Below are 16,977 nucleotides of genomic sequence, written 5' to 3'. Positions count from 1 at the left end.
AGACAATGCAGTCGATAAAATTCATTATTCGTCTCTGTCTGGCAAGTCAGTTCACAACGCATGATATACGAGATATGTCAAAAACGAGCTAGTAGCATGTTCTTGCATTATCAGAAAAATACCGGCAGTCTCGACATATTGTTTCCAATCTTCTGCTACATCTCGTTCAAGCCCCATCCTACTACAGCACGAATAGTCGAAAATATTTTCAATTATTCATAGAAGAATTAAAGAATTAAAAAAGGAAAAACTAATTTTTGAAGCTCTAATGAATACATCAAACTTTGGTCGAATGAATTCATTTATTATTTGCACATGACCTCTTCATATTTAATAAATTATTTCTAAATACATTGAAACATATGTATGTATGATGAAATATCATGCAATGGCCTGTGTAAACTATAAACTATAATTTCTATCAAATAGCTGCTTTTATATTAACAGGGTTTTGAGACTCAGTTCTGTTCGATCTCGATTTTTGCCATCGTATGTAGCACATTGGGTTACATGAATAAATGTCAATAACGAGGAACCCCGTATTAGAGATAAAGATATTTTAGTTAAAGTATACCTATACACAGAAATCCGTACACAAGTATACTAAAATCTCTGTGTTTAGTGTAAAAATCTAGTTTTAAATATGTACATGTAGGTATATATGTGTGTGTGTGTATATATATATATATACCTATACACATATATACCTATATATGTATATATGTGTGTGTGTATAATTGCCAAGAAGTTGAAATCACTCACAACTTGTCGCAAATAGAGTAAAACGTAAGATTAACAATATACAAATTACACAAGCGCACCATAAAACGTGGCAAGGGTAATCCTAGTGCAGTGATTGTATAAACTGAAGAAATATACATATACATATACATATACATGATATAAATTAATAGACTAGAAAAGAGTATTCAGAGAGCTTATCTAATTCTGATCTTGTCACAATAGATTATTAACATAATCAATATACAGTTAAAGCTGTATTAGCTACATTCACTAGTAGAGATAATTGTTTTTTCGTTTTTATAGTTATTGAATTTGTTGTACAATCTTTCAAATTTCACCGCAAAATGCCCAACGAGTTCTCGTGGTGCAAACACGAGTCAAATTAGCTTACAAATGGCATTAGATTGATTTTTGCCTTTTCATGTCGAGTTATAAATACAGAGAAATCTCAATGAGAGCTCATTTCTATAAGATTTATTGTAGTACTATATTCGTAGCTGTACCTGTTATTCTATATTATATACTGTCCTAAATTTTAAACACACAGCACAACGATGGCTGAAAGCACAATGGCAAGAAGAGAGGAGCAATTTGCATCTTAATTAATCTGTTCTTCTTAATGAGTAGCACAGCGATGTCACGTACGAGGATATGTACTGGTGGATTACTAGGTGGGGCATAGAACTGAAACATAATTATATTAAATATCATTAGCATCTCTTGCAGAAAGTAGGTACGTTACCAGATATTATACACCGACGATGAATATTCATGGAGGCTATATTCATAAATACTTACAAAAGTAAGCTAACATATACCCACAATTACGTATTATTGATAACTTGAAACGTGCTTTGCAGATACTGCGTAATTTTCAAGCATCCATAAACCACAGAAAATTTACTAGGTTGAAATAAGTAACGTTAACCTACAGAAAATTAAAAAGAAAACTAATATTCTCAAACTATATAATAAACTTGAAGTTAAATTTGTAAAATATGATCAGATTTTGCTTTACTTATTTTCACACAATCCTGAAGTTATATACCAAGTTCCTCTAAGAATTCATTGTCATAATATTGATACGAACTTCAACCCTATGATAATAACTGCACCGTGAAATATACAAGTGTTCATCTCGCACGGATTCGAGACAGGTGAAAGAAATCAACCCACCTTTCAATATATAGTCAGTTAATAACGTGGGCACCGTTGGACTATCCTCGTTAATGGCCTTTAATACTGAAAACAAAAAGACATAATTAATTTCGAACGAAGTCATTGATTGTAGCTACTTGTTATCAAAAACTTGTAAAACTTACTCTTAATGAGGACTTGTAAAGCTTGATTGTCAGGTGGGCCACTGTCCATGTGATAAGGTATCACCGTTGTCAAATACTGGAAAATTTCAATTTATTTTTACCTGGTTAGAACGGAACGCATTTGATACATCTAACAAGATTGACAAAGTACTGATGAGACTTTGCTCGTAAATCTAAGATGCCTACCTTGGAATCTTGTATGGATCTATGCTGCGGCAAAGGGCTATTACTATTTTGTATTTGGTTTCTCTTCTTTGTCACGTGGTGATGTCTACGCCGATTTTGAACAGCAAGTAGTAATGAAATAAACTGGTTTTTAAGCTCCTTCTCGTACTCTAACTCGTCTCTTAACGCCAGCTCAGCTATTAAAGTTTCACTAAGCGCTCCGACCAAGGATTCCATTTCACCGAGAAGCTCTGTTAATTGGCCAGTTGACAGCTGACGCAGTTCTGAAATCAATTGTCAACATGAAATTGCAACTTCAATCAAGACGAAGACTGTGCAAACATAAATGTTTCGATACAAATGACGAGAAGGCGATAAGTATACAAGTTGAGAATTCTTTATCTTATTACTTTCTTCGTAGAGTGGTGACCCCAGAACCTCCTTACTTCTTTCCAACGTTTCATCCACGTCCAGTAGAGATCCTTCGGAGTCAGCAGACTGTTCCATTGATGGACTCTCCTGCAAATGCGGAATATCAAAAATTAGTTATGTCTTGCAATTACAACGTTGAAGAAAAATGATCAAGATAGTTCCTAACTAAAATCACTCTGAATAAATAATTTATTATGATTTGAAAACAACAGACAGAGTTGTTATTATATTCAGTTAGTATTAAATCCTACGCATTGAATCCGTCGGACGCTCAAATAGTACTTGAAAAAGTGGTAGGTACACACAACATACTATCTAATTCAATATTTCTTATGCAAATACCTGCATGATGTCATCGATTTCTCTAAGAACTTCTTCTGCAGTTTTAAGTGGCTCCTCAGGGCTGTGCGTATCTGTGCTGCTAGATAAAATCAAGGCATGCATATCCAGGTCTGTAGCTACAGCCTCGTCTTCGCTGCTCAAGTCCTCAAGCTCCTGTCTGTAACAAACAAATACATTTGATTAGATTTTCTTTATTGAATAGAAAAAAATGTCTTTGTGGGTGAAAGAATACTTGTGGACAATGGAAATGGCGATACAAAAGATTATGTTAAGAAAAGGACTGATACTACTGGTGTTGACGCTGCAATGACAACGACAAAGGAGAGATGTTTTTTGAATGTTTTCTGTTTTTATTTACCTCTCGAGTGAAACAGGCGCTTCGTTTAGATTTAGTGCAGGCATGTGCAGTTTTCTTGCATAAGATTTACTCCAATCAATTGGCAAAATGTTTCCAAAATTTCCGGTGATTGTCCACCACATTCTGAAAAATAAATAAAATCATAAATTAATATTCTTTGACATACACAATTAGTAGTCCAATGATTACGAAAGTGTATTATACAGGTATAAAATTTGTCAACTCGTTTCTAAATACATATCAACGAATTAATTCGAACTTCAATGTCACTCGATTGGTATTTTATCAAACATCTTTAATGCTATGAAGTTGCATTTTCAAAGAAAGCCCACTGAAGGAAGGAAAGAAAAACCTCGCAAGCGGCCGTTCATCACAATACCACTTAAGAGAAAATATGGTTTTACTGGACACAATAATGCCACTCAGAGAAAATATTCCCATTACGTAATGCTAATTCTGATAATTCAGGATCCCGCATAATTAGGCGGAAACCGCGTCACTGCATGCAAATAGGGAAAAAACAATTCATTCGAAAAGTATATCAGAATACAACTTATTTTAATAAGTATTTAACCGAAGGAAGTAAGCCTCTGCCATCATCAATGAGTCATCGTTGGTATAAAACGAATGAATGAATAAATGACGTAATTCTCGCAAGACACTTATTATGAATATGGGCATGGAAAAGAAACAGTTACGCTACGCGTTTCTTGACTGTGCTGAGTACACCATTTGACTGAGAACTAGTTTTCATCAATGTCAATTTTTCAAGTAACCAATCCCAAATCAAGTACAAAAATTCTATCACAGTATTTTCTTCCATTCAATTGTCGATGATATTAAACGTGGAAAAGTCATTAATGCTCAACCTCTATGAATCTGGCGATTAATAACTTCCGTTCGAAACCCTCCGTGCTCATCTCATCATTATCATTATCATAATCATCTCGCGCGAAGCCAAGGTCTCGGCGAGAAAATGTTTTTACAGTCAGCAAAGTGGTATAATGTCGCCAACAGAGCGTCAAGAGACACTGAACAAACACGATGAGAAAATAATATTATATCTACATCTGGCATATGATCCCGGTGGGTGTTTTTCTCATTCTCTTTTTTAATATGATAAATGATAACTCTGATCGTGAGCACGCAACATTTGTCAGCCTAGCTGCAACGCTAGAGAGCCCTTCACCAGAGACCACAGCGTCACGAAGCCTTGAATTTATAAGATCCCAAAGTGATCACGCTGAGAATGTCACGCTGGATCCAAAAGCCCAAATCGAAAGTTAGAAGAGAGAAAAAACCGTTGAAGAAAAATCTTCAGTAATGTAATACCTTTAATATGTAACAGGAATGAATTTTTCAACTAGATTAGTATAGTTCATTCGATTATGTGTTACGTATATAAAATTCGAGTTGTATTTGTCAAATGGGACTAATTCTTCTGTGTAACTTCCACGCGACGGTCTTGTTCATTTGAGCAGATAACATATTCCGATGGATTTGTAGGTACCGGTAGATTTAAATTTTCCCTGCACTATGATTGTTGCGCTGTTATCTTTAGTTATCTGGTATTTACTTAATGTAACGGAGGCTCTCCAGTTTCCTGTCTCCACGAAAAAGAAAATTCTACCAAACACGTGATATTGGTATCAGTTGGAAATAAGTAACTTAGGTCTCAGAGACAAACGGCGTTACGTAAACAACTTGACTTCCGGACCGTTTAAACCTATACCGAAGTTTCAAATTGTCATATGTATACATAGTATATTCCAGAACTATTCACATCACGAAGAAGAGAACAACACTAAAACTAGAGACTGAGCAGTACCGGAAGTTGAAAATATTTCCTCTATTACAGTAACAAAAGAAAAATTTTACGCAGTATTATTTCATCTTTCTTGTTAACAATTTACACGTTCCATTTTGTTCAAGTTGTGTTTGTCCGAATTTGTTTAGTATTTGCAGGATGTACCGATTTTAAATCTACATCATATATGCGTTATAACGTTTCCAATCAAACTTGGATTAATCTAAACTTCATTTCTACAAATGTATACAAAATATGTATAATACTTGTCGAAAAATATCGTATTCAATTTAAGCGTCTATCAAAAACTGAAAAAAAAGAAAGAAAAATGTAAAAAGTAACACGATTTGAAGGATGCAAATGCAAATAGTATTACGAGCGATTTAGATTACCGAAAGGGGACTACATTTTTCTCCTCTCAAGACCTTTGATTATATCTTCTATACTTGTAGATGGTAAAAATAGAATCTTGCAGCAATGATACCAAACCTGGTACGAAATAATACAGTATCGACCATTGATGCTTATCTACATTGTCGCAGAGCGTGATACACGTACCCAGAATAATGTTCATGACGAAAAAGGCTGGATTACGATGTAAATGCACGATTTCCCTATAAAAAAAAGTATTCTATAACAATGAAATAGGTACATCAGATTAATAGTAGATCAAAACAAAAGATGAATATTCAACTTCATAAGTCTAGATACTGTAACGATGACAACATTTTTATCTCTCGAAAATTTTGTGTGAGCGGGAAGAACCGACTCGAATTTGCAACAACGGTGCAGAATCTATTTTTTTTTAAATTCAAAGTGTAGAAAGTAAAATGGTCCAATATTAGCTTGCCATATTTTTATTTATTCTATTCTGTATTTTGACTTTTTACAAGTAACCCTTTAAAACTTTCGCCCCCTACTCATAAATTTTGACAGCATGTGTATGACCTAAATAGGTTTTTTCCACCCACCAGAAAAACAACCGATGTACTGCAGTATAACATAACATATACATGCGATATGGTACGTATACCTATATACAACGCCACGTCAGAATTGGAGTCAATTCAGTCCACTTGTGAGGTTAAAACATCGACCACAAAACGATGACCTCATGTAATAATGTTTGCAGAAGATCCAGAGCAGAGGAGGCACGACGTCTCTCACACATTATAACGTGTGGCTGATATTAAATACGATATTTTGCGGTTGCCACGACACCGAGTGTGAGAGATGAAAGAAAAAAATAGCCATAAACAAATAAACCAGCAGCTGAGCCGACGTAATGAGACTCGCTACATTATAATTACTTGAAAATCCCACGCGCGGCACACGCAGGACTTCAGGACTTCCTTCCTGACAAAGGAAACCGCGAAGACGTGTCTTTGGTCATCACACGCATTATGTATATACGTGGACGTCTGTACGTGAATAGCCGGAAATGACGTCAAGTCGTACATACGTACAGACGTATATGTAAGGTTCTCAAGAAGAATCTGCACCGTCGGCAGAGATGGGCGAAAAATACCTCAACTCTGTTCGTCTATCTATACATCACTTAAGTGTAACTGTGTTGACTAAATCTTGAATAAATAATATAAGTATTGATTTGTTAACAAAGAGCCTTCGTGATTTCTTTGAATTTCTATTTCCGTTTTGTTTTGTTTTATCGCATTTATCCAACGTCGTAATTACGGGAGGAGCCCTGAGTTCGAAGAAATGGCGTCGGTGTCATAAGGGCGGTTCTAGCCGCGCGTGCGTGATTTTATTGACCTACGGGTGCGAAAGGGGGTGGCTGCTCATCGCTCGATATGCAGGAGAAAAACTGACTGGAGAGTACAGCGAGACAACCCGCAGAAGTCGACGAAGGATAGAGTATGATTAAATTAATTGAGTGAAAATATAGTATGTATACAATGAAGCCAGGGCTGACGATCAGACACGTTGCGCATTATTTTTAATTGGAAAAAATTACATTCAATTACTTTCTTTTCCTTTCAGAACAATCGGTTATAATTATCAAGATTATTGTTTGAATAGAAAAGCTCTACGAATCTAGTCTATGTGGACATAGAAAATAAATGAACGAAACGTTGAGGTAATATTTAAGGGAATATATGTTACAGCTAAGATGCACAATTTTTTGCTGAATAAAGTAAAAATATTATCTATTTGTGAAGCGGGAAGATTTGCGTTGGCACAAAAACTCCTTCGATGATAAGGTAGAGTTTAATTCCGAAGATAAATCCCTATAAACAATAATTGAAATGAGACTCGAATAATTTGTTTCCTATAAATTATTGAAATTTGAACTGCGTTTATCAATAAATCCTAATATTCGTTCGTTACACGTGCAGAAAACCAAATTCTCAAAAGTATTTCTGAGCTGAATCAAACAGAACGTATTTCGTTGAACTGAAATTAGAGTTAGTCTTAATTACCTTCTTTTCAATGAAGTCAAATTTCTTGAATTTACCAAGTACTCTTTCCGCAACGATTTGATCTCTCTCTAAGTCAACAATTTGTTCTATGTGCACGAGAGAAGAACAGAAAAGGTAGCAAAAAGAAACAGGAAAAACTGGCATGACGAAACGCATAGTGAACAAGTTCCTGCACTTAAGCATCTCGCCGGTTAACATCAACTCTGCATTGCCTAATCCTTGTGTACATGCATGCCCAAGTTTGTCCGGCTTGGCTTCAGGACTCGGCAATTAGCGTACCCAATATAAACAGTAATAATTATAACTGTAAAGCGAAACATTCTCGTCTAATATTATGAACATATAGCTGAGTACAAATATAGACATTTTCAAAATATTAAATATGGCGGACAAAATTGGGAGGTTGAAGCTCGTATAGCGTTATTGTAACGATGCATCCTTCTTCAACAAAACTAGTATTTTGTGTAGGAATATTACAGGATTGACTGAAATTAAGTACAGAAACTGAATTGAATTGTATTAAATAGAATATCTTGAGAAATACTCCGAAGTTAAAGAATTGCGATATTTTTTCCTACTTTTCGTTGCGTTAAAACGATTATTTTTTTTTTTTTCTTTAACTTCAAACTCATGAAAAATTAGCGGAGATCAATTTTCCTGCGGCGAATAATTGCGTAACGTCATGTTTACATATTATGACCGCAACGCATTTCTTCCTGACGGTGCGTGAGAGCGAAGTGCACAGTGTTTAATAAACCGGCCAGAGAAAGCTGGACAACGAATTGCAAATAAGGTCAGATAAACGGAGGTATAAAGGTGTAATCTACTGATGTAGGTACACGCTTGCCTCTCGTGTAACTTGGACTTGGATGGATATTATATTGTAGATACGCAAGTCTGCGATTCAACAGCTGAGAGCCTTGGCTCCAAAGGGTTTTGGAATATTTACAAATCAGTTTCACATTCTTTCATATTAAGCTAAATGGACAATACATTTGCAAATATATTTGAAACTGCAAAGATACAATAAAGCTTTATAAATATTGTTGCTCTATCTCTTCTTATAATCAATAAATTTTGTTGTGAAAGCTTATTGCTTGATGATTAATTGATTATTATAATATGTATTAAGAGTGATTGCTCGTTGTCAATCATGCGATTCAAATTGCACGTGTGAAGATTCGCTGCGAAATTACTGCACGAAACCGAGTTTTATTTCACCGAACGATTTCGTGCCGTTTATATAAAGTTTATATTTTATTTTAAGACTTTGTTATAAAATGTGTCATGCGCGTTGCGCGAATTCGCTGAGCCTACGGCTGCTGAGAATTATTTTGCGAGTCTATTTAGAGGATAATTTACATACTCATGTAACTTAAATTCATTGAAGTCCGGCCTAACGTGCCAAACAAAATACCGCATTTTCCTCAACGCTAACACGAAGTAGAATTAGGATTTAATAAATTATATTATCCGGATTCATTTCCGGCGAGGATCGTTGGAAAAACTGAAATGGAAGTGAAAATACCACAATAAAAATTCGGTAGAAATATTTCCCGGTATTGTATTTTTATTTCCTCAATTTTGAAGAATATTCACGTTCGGTGAAGGAAATTGATAAATTATTTTAAACATCCGTCATATTCTCCACGCAGTAAATAAAAAATAAAAGAGTTACGTGCAGTATAATTATAATAATACCAGTATAACTGATAAACTCGAGTAAAAATATCACATGAAACAAAAAATATTATTTTTTATTGTTAATTCTTTAACTCTGAGTAACGAAAATATTAATTACTTGATACGTATTTGCCTGATTTTCCATGCGATCCATTCGTTGTAAATTCCCAAATATTTCTTACAGTTTCCCACTTTTCTTATTAGGTATGTACATGTATACACAGTATTACATACTCATTCCTTTTTCAAGAGAAATTCCTCATTGTAGAAACGGATCTTACTCATGGGAAAACCTGATAACTACATCCTGTGAGACGCTGTGCCGCGTAAGAACCCAATGCCAGTGCAAGAATACACTGAGATAGAAGAACGGCTGCCTGTTATACCATAGAATTGGTGTGGTTAGTTACTTATTTATACGCGCAACGTGACTATTCAAATACGTGAATGCTTTTGCCTCTTACAAGGAGAGCTCACCGTTTCTTTTAGCAGCACAACGAGATTCCCCCTGCGTTCTAATCGCGTCAAGTTTCAGAGTCCAAACTGCACGTTATAGTTTGAAATACTGTATCTAGTATGGTAATGCAAAGTTAACAGAGTAATTTTCTTATTTTCGTGTAAAATTAAAATTGATTAGTCTGTTTTCATTCAGAATTGCATGCAGAATACGATGTTAATGCCTTTTTTATATTGCGATGCATACCCTCTGATAACAGCCAAAAAAGAAGAGAAACAACGCAGTCGGTAAGAAGTGACTTTGGCATCCCCTTAATCTTGAATTGCAACTTAATTTATTCAGCCCATTCAAGAAAGTGGATATACCTCGTCGATTTTCAAATCACTCGTGTCAGGACACACCGTGATTATTTTATACGATTGCAGCGAGTTATAAATCATTCTTTCATAATTGTATCATAAATCTTGTTACTCTAAGCCTCCCTGGGAACATGGGATGGAAAGGAAAACCGATTGCATTGAAATAGGTCGAAAAGGTAATTGATATGCAGCTTTTATATACCGGTAATATAAATAGGTTATACAGTATTTTATCTCAACAACGTTACGATTGAAAAGAACTTGTTTTACAGATTGAACGAACTTAATTTTTAATACTTTTTTCCTCTAATTCGATACCCGACAAATAATTGCATCTTATTTTTTCAGTTATATGTAGTCCGCATGTTCCGTATGAAATCCACTGATTTCTATACTCACTGTATCTTTGTAACTTTCTTTGAGATAATAGTAATATCTATAAAACCTCAAATTTGTTTATATTTTATCGTCTTTACGGAATCACTTTTCGATTACAATTAATCAAACCTCATCAAAGTTCCACGTTTTTTTCGAAATCTCTGATGAATTCGGAAAAACATCATTTTCTGTTCTGATCATTTTAAGATTGTTATCACAATAGAAAAATTTTTCTTCTCTACTTTTCGAGCACTTCAAAAATATTCGATTGGTAAAAACCAAACGCTTAACATTTTCAAAATTGCAAAAGCATTGTATACAACATTTTCCACTGTATGAAAAACATGTCAAAATCACGTTCATTTTTGAAATTTTTTATTTATGTAATTTAACAAAAAAAATCAAGATAAATAAATAAATAAATTCAGACTTTTAGAAATGCCAGTATTATTTTTAAGAGTTTTGACAAAATTAAAAATGATCAGGGTTAAAAAATTGATAGATTTTATATACATCTATATACATATCATGTACACGTATTCACATTAATAATTCATACTTCGAAATTGCACGCGCAGCGAGCACGAGAAGAAAGCGTATAAGAAAATTATTCGCTATTACCAATTATTAATTTGGCAACAGCAAAGATAACACCGACAATGAGTGAGAACTAAATTTGGAAAGGATATAGGATAAACCAGCTGTTGAAGGATATCATTTTTCACCAAACTCTAAAGAGAAATTAGGTATAAATACTATGAATACAGTCTAATATACAACAGATGTTGTAGGTATTATATAATAATATATATATATATATAATACGAGCGACTAAATGCTAGCCAGACAGGAAGAAGATGAGCAGGGAGGTTGCAGGTGAAACGCAACAAGCCGTAAAATATCTTTGCTTTTAAATATGTATATACATGTATATACACGTAAAGAATAGATTTTGTCCTCTATACTGCGTGAAGTGTACGTAACACGATGTGTGTACAAACACGCGTACATAATTAGCCTGATTGTAAGCCGAATCCTGTACAGTCGAGTGAATAACGTCCGCATACACGGTTTGCATTGCCGTATTACGCAGGGGCGCGATTATCGATGCGCAACGCTTTAGAAAATATTGTTTTTTCCCAAAGCATATCGTTATACATACCATCGATGTTAATTTTAAACTCATTTTAACCCCAACAATATCAAGTCCGTGGTTATCAAAAAAGCAAAACAAAAACGAAACAGAAGAAAAGATATAATTCACGAGTATTGCATAATGTATTCAAACATTGAAATATAATCAGAGATTTTTTAAATATTTTTTAAATAAGTCGCGTAGTATAAATATTATAATTACGGGTGTATAGGTTATATAACGTACATCGTCATCACCAAGTTGTTTGGAGTAAATCATTCCTCGCCTAATATAGCATATACATCTATATGTATATCTATAAATATATGAGTAAATATGTACACAACGTGAGTTTTATAGTTTATTATGTGAATTCTATATTGGCACGCGAATTTTACGATCGGTGTGGCTTAGCTATTGCAATGACGTCATCCGTTGTAGGATCCACCCTATTGTACACATTTCACTCACTGTCTCACATTGTACACAGTGTCGAGCGAAAATGAGAAAAGAAAGATAGAAAAAATTGGATTTCTCGAAGAAAGATGTGTCAGGAAAAAAAAAAAAAAATAATCTATACAAAAATTCGGCAGAACAACTTGATGTGACGCAACGAACGTGTTCAAAAGTAATGTTTTATACCACGATAGGATGTAAAATTGCGCTTTTTTCACTTACTGGCATTCGTTCATTATCTCCTCTTGCGTCCGTACCTGGACCGGGGCGAGGGACTCGACATCGGCGCCATAGTCTCGAAAGCACGATGTGATTTTTTCGTCGAATGTATTAACCAGATCCTCGAGACTGCCGCTGAACGGGCTGAACGTTCCCTCCTGAAGAATATCCACACCGTTGCCACGGGTCGTTCCGGTCTCGTTGGCGTTACGATTTTCGCCAAAGTTCGCCTCAAGACTCGCGTCCAATAGTTGCTCTGCAATGTAAGAACAAAGTGAAATTCGTGCGACATTTGTTTTTATCACTTTTTTTGTTATTAAGTGTAACTATTGTTAGCAATTATTGTTTAAAAATTATTTGTATATTTATACAATAACAAGGGGTGTGATTTTATCAAGCTAGATTTGAGGAGGACAAAAAATTCAAAAGGAGTTACGATTCAAAAATGGATATAACAGATGCCTGTACAATAACTTTCCGAGCTGCATTGCAGTTATTTTAAAGTGATCGTATAAGAATCAGGGCAATTTAAATGATTCTGTAGCGATCGAAAAAAACAACTAACATGTGCTGAGAGGGGGGGGGGGGGGGGGGTCGAAATTAGGAATGTTTTTTAATTAAAATTTTTTTTATTATTATAAACTAAAAAATCTGATAAGCTGAAAAAATCGATTTGATGCTTCAGAACGATGTTTTATTTCTAACTAAATGTAGGAACAAAATAATTTAGGATGAGGGAATGTATTTATTTCGTAGATAACGAGACACTCAATAAAATCGTAAAAAATATGGTTTTGTGAAATATAAGGGAGTAATGAGATTTAATGTATTCTTCTCTTTGTTCCTATGTCAAGTTGAAAGTAGAAAATTTTTCTCAAACATCAAATTGATTTTTTCAGTCCATTTTATTTTATGAAAAAAAGTAACTTCAACTGGCAAAAATAGGGTGATTTTGGGGAGAAATTGACTGATTTAAGGTACATTTAGGGGAAACTTTAAGCTTCACAGTGCTCGTAGGGGAAGAAGGAAAAAGTAGGGTACTTTTAAGGGGATGAAATGGGGAACTGTGTAGCATGAAATAATTGATCGGCGTTCGTTACTACACATATAGTACTATACACACAAATGGAATGAATCTGTCTTCTCATTGAAGTCTTGATCGCATCCGTATATTATACTTAACTGCAGGGCATGCCTGACAAGTTGGGGATTTATATTACGAAGGGTTTATCGCTACGGCAACGATTAGTAGGCGTTGACACTAAAGGCGTAGATTAAACGGGAGCAGGAACGAAAGGTTAATGTGTTCGGCTCGCGCCGTCCGGTTCTCACAACCAGACATTTAAGCTGCAGCCTGTATGCAGGCAGCACGCGCAAGTGTGTATGCGTAGCTTATATCTACACGCGAGACTACCGGAGAGGATGCGTAGTCGTTTGCCCTGAGATAAGCAGCGATAACCCGAAGGAAGCCATGCAGGCGAGGAAAAATACGCGCTTCCATTCACAGCCGCGTGTATTTCTCGTCGGGTGTATAATACCAGATTCACATCCCCAGATGCAGCTCTTCTCCTCACCGTGACCCACAATAGCGGCTATGAATAGGTCAAGCTCTTCAGTTTTATTCGTGTAACATACACCGAGTGATATTTCTATTTGTGCACCGACGTAACTATTATCCCTTTTTTTTTATTCATAACTAAACGATATATTGTATATGGTTATGGGTTGAAGATAAAAATTAGTTTTGCAGGTGTAGCAAAAAAATCTTTTGTGTGTATTGTTCTTTTTCATTATGGTAGCTATGTGGAAGTACCCTTATTCTAACGATACCCATAGTATTAAAATTTCCTAGCAATTGTAACAAAATGTGAAATTTTTCTCATTCGTTTTTAAATCGCTTCTAGTGCTAGTGCTGCAGCTGCTGATACTGCAATTGCTGCGGTGAAGAATGAATGAGTCGCCCCCTCAATTGTGCCACTTTTCAACTGTCCGTTACATACATTCAAAGAGGCGTCTAATCTTCTATGTGTACAGATATAACCGATGATTCCGCTATTTATAGTGAAAAAGTGAATAATATCAGTTGTGGTGAGACGGTATAAGCGGACGCAATGATTAACAAACGTAGACGAATAAATTAGAATAAATTACCATAGAATTTGGGTATCGCGTATACGGAAATTTTTCAATTTACAAGTCTATAGGCTTGTCTTATAGATAAGATAAGGAGCGGATAAGTGGACAGTGTTGTCTATGGATGCAGGTCACGCAAAATAAGATAATTCGAAGCCCCAGAGTTTCGCCAATTATTCAAGATGACATAATGCGACAATCATAAAATGTTTTAGTTGAAATGGTCACCGGAAAAATCACAATTATTCTCTGATTCTTTTTTACAATATAAAATGCTTTTATGCAATTAGAAATTTGACTTCATTCATTTCTAGATCATTCATTTTCTACGTTAAATACAGTATTTATTTTATTTATTCATTTTACTTATACTTTTACCGATATTATTTATTTAATTCATTTTGCTCATCGTATTCATTTTACTCTCGTTTTATTTATTTTTAATTTCATTTTATACATGTGTCTTTAGTTCTACTTTGTTATTCTATTTTCATCTTTCCTATCTACCATGCTATTCTTCTATGTGTAAATTTGCTTATTTTATGTGTATAAAAAGGACTTGTCCCAATAACGCAATAGATCTCATTATTATCATGACAATGAATGCATCGTTTTCATTTCCATATTTTTCCCTAACTTTCCTAGGATTTCGACCTATCCGAGATTTGTGGCTAGCAGCTGTATTCAGAAAACTTCACAAGGAGGTCGAATGCGTAACCTTACAGTAACATAACTTTTCCTAACGGGAAATCGCGATTTCTCAACTTCAAAATTGTCTAAAATTCAGTTCACATGTAAACTGCAATGAAATACCATTTCAAATCATTCTCATCGGGTAATGCAGATTTTCTTTGCAGTGTTTTGTTTTACATACGTAAACCAACATTGCTAAAACTAGTTCTAGTGAAATTTTCACATCCAATAACTTTTCTTCGTCAGCGCACGACGGAATTCGTCCAACAATAAAAATCACAAAATAAGCAAATAAACGTACAAAACCAGTAAAATTGTCCCTGGTCACAGCTGCAAGTAGCTACAATATAAAAATGTTTAAGAAATTCACCGAAATCATGCGCATCGATGGCGCGCTGCCAACCTGCCGGCACCTGCGGCACGGACCGATCGTACTTTGTTTTAAAAAGGTTTTCCGAAAGGTGATGTGCCTCGACTCTCGGCTTTCTCGACCTCTCGACACCGCGCCACTTGGCGCATCCCTACAGCGTTTATCCTTTTCTCGCATGAAAAAGCCATCCTTTTCAACACTCTCTCTACTCTTTCTTCGTCATTCCAGGTACCAGCATAGCTGCTGTTCGTAAATACTTCGGTCCATTTCGGGGGATGCTGACTGTTGAGTCGAGGGTTAGCGACTCGCGGCTACCTTCAGACGATTCAAAATAAAGAAACAAAAGCCGAGCGCAGCGAGATTCCCATAAAATACGGTCACCTCAAAGAATTCACGAAACGGAGTTGATTCCTCAGCCCAGACCAGCAAAACCTGAAGTGAAAATGAAAACAAATGCCTGCTGGCCCAGGCAGCGACCGCTTCGCAACGCGGGGGGGTGAGAAGGATTGAGGCAGGATAAAGAGAAAAATGAATTGACCATTCCGCACCTGTCAGCAAGTTGATATTCTTGAGGCTGGACGTCTCCTCCTCTTCGAAGCGAGCCAGGGGTGCTTCAAATTTTAATTCGGCCATTTTACCAGCCATGTCCCTCATGATAAACCACTTAGCACAGTTCGGACAGGGCGATAATCCACCGGTAGAAACACAATCACTTTAGCTCGGAGCCAGGTTGTATTTTTTTCACAGATGCGAATTAAAGAAGCTACACGAACGCCGTATCGATCCTGCTTCTCCGGCGTTCGGAGAGCAACTGAGCCGAGGAGGGGAAGGGAATGCTGTATCGAGGAGTGGGGGGGAGATGATTCGACGTTACCATGCCAACCGTCAGGAGAAACACGACGCGACTAACGGGAGGGGCTCTCATCGCCTCTCTGACGACGACCGCTTTGCGTTTTCTTCGCAAAAAGATTACACGGTTATACATATATGGAGATATCTTTTGATCCGACTTGAATTGTCAGGATTACTTCGAAATTCCTGGTCTTCTAAGCCATTCTGGTTACATTTTACACGTGCGAAATTTTTTTTTGTATCAGGTCAATTTTTTCTCAAACAGGTCAACGTAGTATTTTACCGTAATTTTGATTTTTACTTGTGTTTCTTACCATCTTCGCTGAAAATATTTTATGATCTTATTTTTGTTTTGTTAATCATTATAATGAGTACTGTGAAAATTAATGCAGTTAAGCTGGAATTAAAGATATGGATTGTAGAAGAATTTTAAGATTCAAGGAATTTGGGAAATCCGAGAGGAACCAATAAAGACGTAGACCTGATGATAGTGTTTTACGTTTTTTCATTCGTGAAGACTGGGTGAAGTTTTATTCGTGCAAGGCTAGTTCTATATGCATATTATTATAATTAGAACGCTTCAAAATGAGGTTGAAACTTTCTCGCTGGAATCGTGCGCATATGAGTGTTG

The 16,977-nt window shown here is 35.7% G+C and overlaps 1 protein-coding gene across 4 annotated transcripts; it reads right to left on the bottom strand.

The window, feature by feature from the left end:
• Nucleotides 1–286: 286 nt before the first annotated feature.
• Nucleotides 287–16,316, bottom strand: LOC124412828 (fasciculation and elongation protein zeta-2). 4 transcript variants are annotated; one of them, XM_046892974.1, is made up of 9 exons: nt 16,043–16,316; nt 12,302–12,554; nt 3,364–3,486; nt 3,006–3,162; nt 2,642–2,750; nt 2,253–2,515; nt 2,067–2,142; nt 1,921–1,986; nt 1,204–1,428 (listed from the first exon to the last, which is right to left on the bottom strand). In XM_046892974.1, exons 1-9 carry the CDS (start codon nt 16,146–16,148, stop codon nt 1,412–1,414), a joined length of 1,170 nt encoding a protein of 389 aa, XP_046748930.1. In that variant the 5' UTR covers nt 16,149–16,316; the 3' UTR covers nt 1,204–1,411. The 4 variants fall into 4 exon arrangements, with proteins under 4 accessions (XP_046748933.1, XP_046748930.1, XP_046748931.1 ...); XM_046892975.1 differs by lacking the exon at nt 3,364–3,486; XM_046892977.1 differs by lacking the exons at nt 1,921–1,986; nt 2,067–2,142 and having other exon boundaries at nt 287–1,428; nt 2,430–2,515; nt 16,043–16,313.
• Between the last annotated feature and the right edge of the window lie 661 nt (nt 16,317–16,977).

This window comes from Diprion similis, chromosome 12 (assembly GCF_021155765.1).
Source record: "Diprion similis isolate iyDipSimi1 chromosome 12, iyDipSimi1.1, whole genome shotgun sequence".
NCBI lineage: Eukaryota > Metazoa > Arthropoda > Insecta > Hymenoptera > Diprionidae > Diprion > Diprion similis.
Note: the sequence above shows the minus strand (reverse complement) of the source record. Positions and strands in the feature narration are given on the sequence as shown.

Coding starts and splice junctions, on each gene's coding strand:
- LOC124412828 (XM_046892974.1), bottom strand. CDS start 16,148: ATGAGGGACATGGCTGGTAAAATGGCCGAATTAAAATTTGAAGCACCC. Junction 12,555..16,042: donor GAATATCAACTTGCTGACAG/GTGCGGAATGGT, acceptor CTTACATTGCAG/AGCAACTATTGGACGCGAGT. Junction 2,516..2,641: donor GTCACCACTCTACGAAGAAA/GTAATAAGATAA, acceptor AATTGATTTCAG/AACTGCGTCAGCTGTCAACT.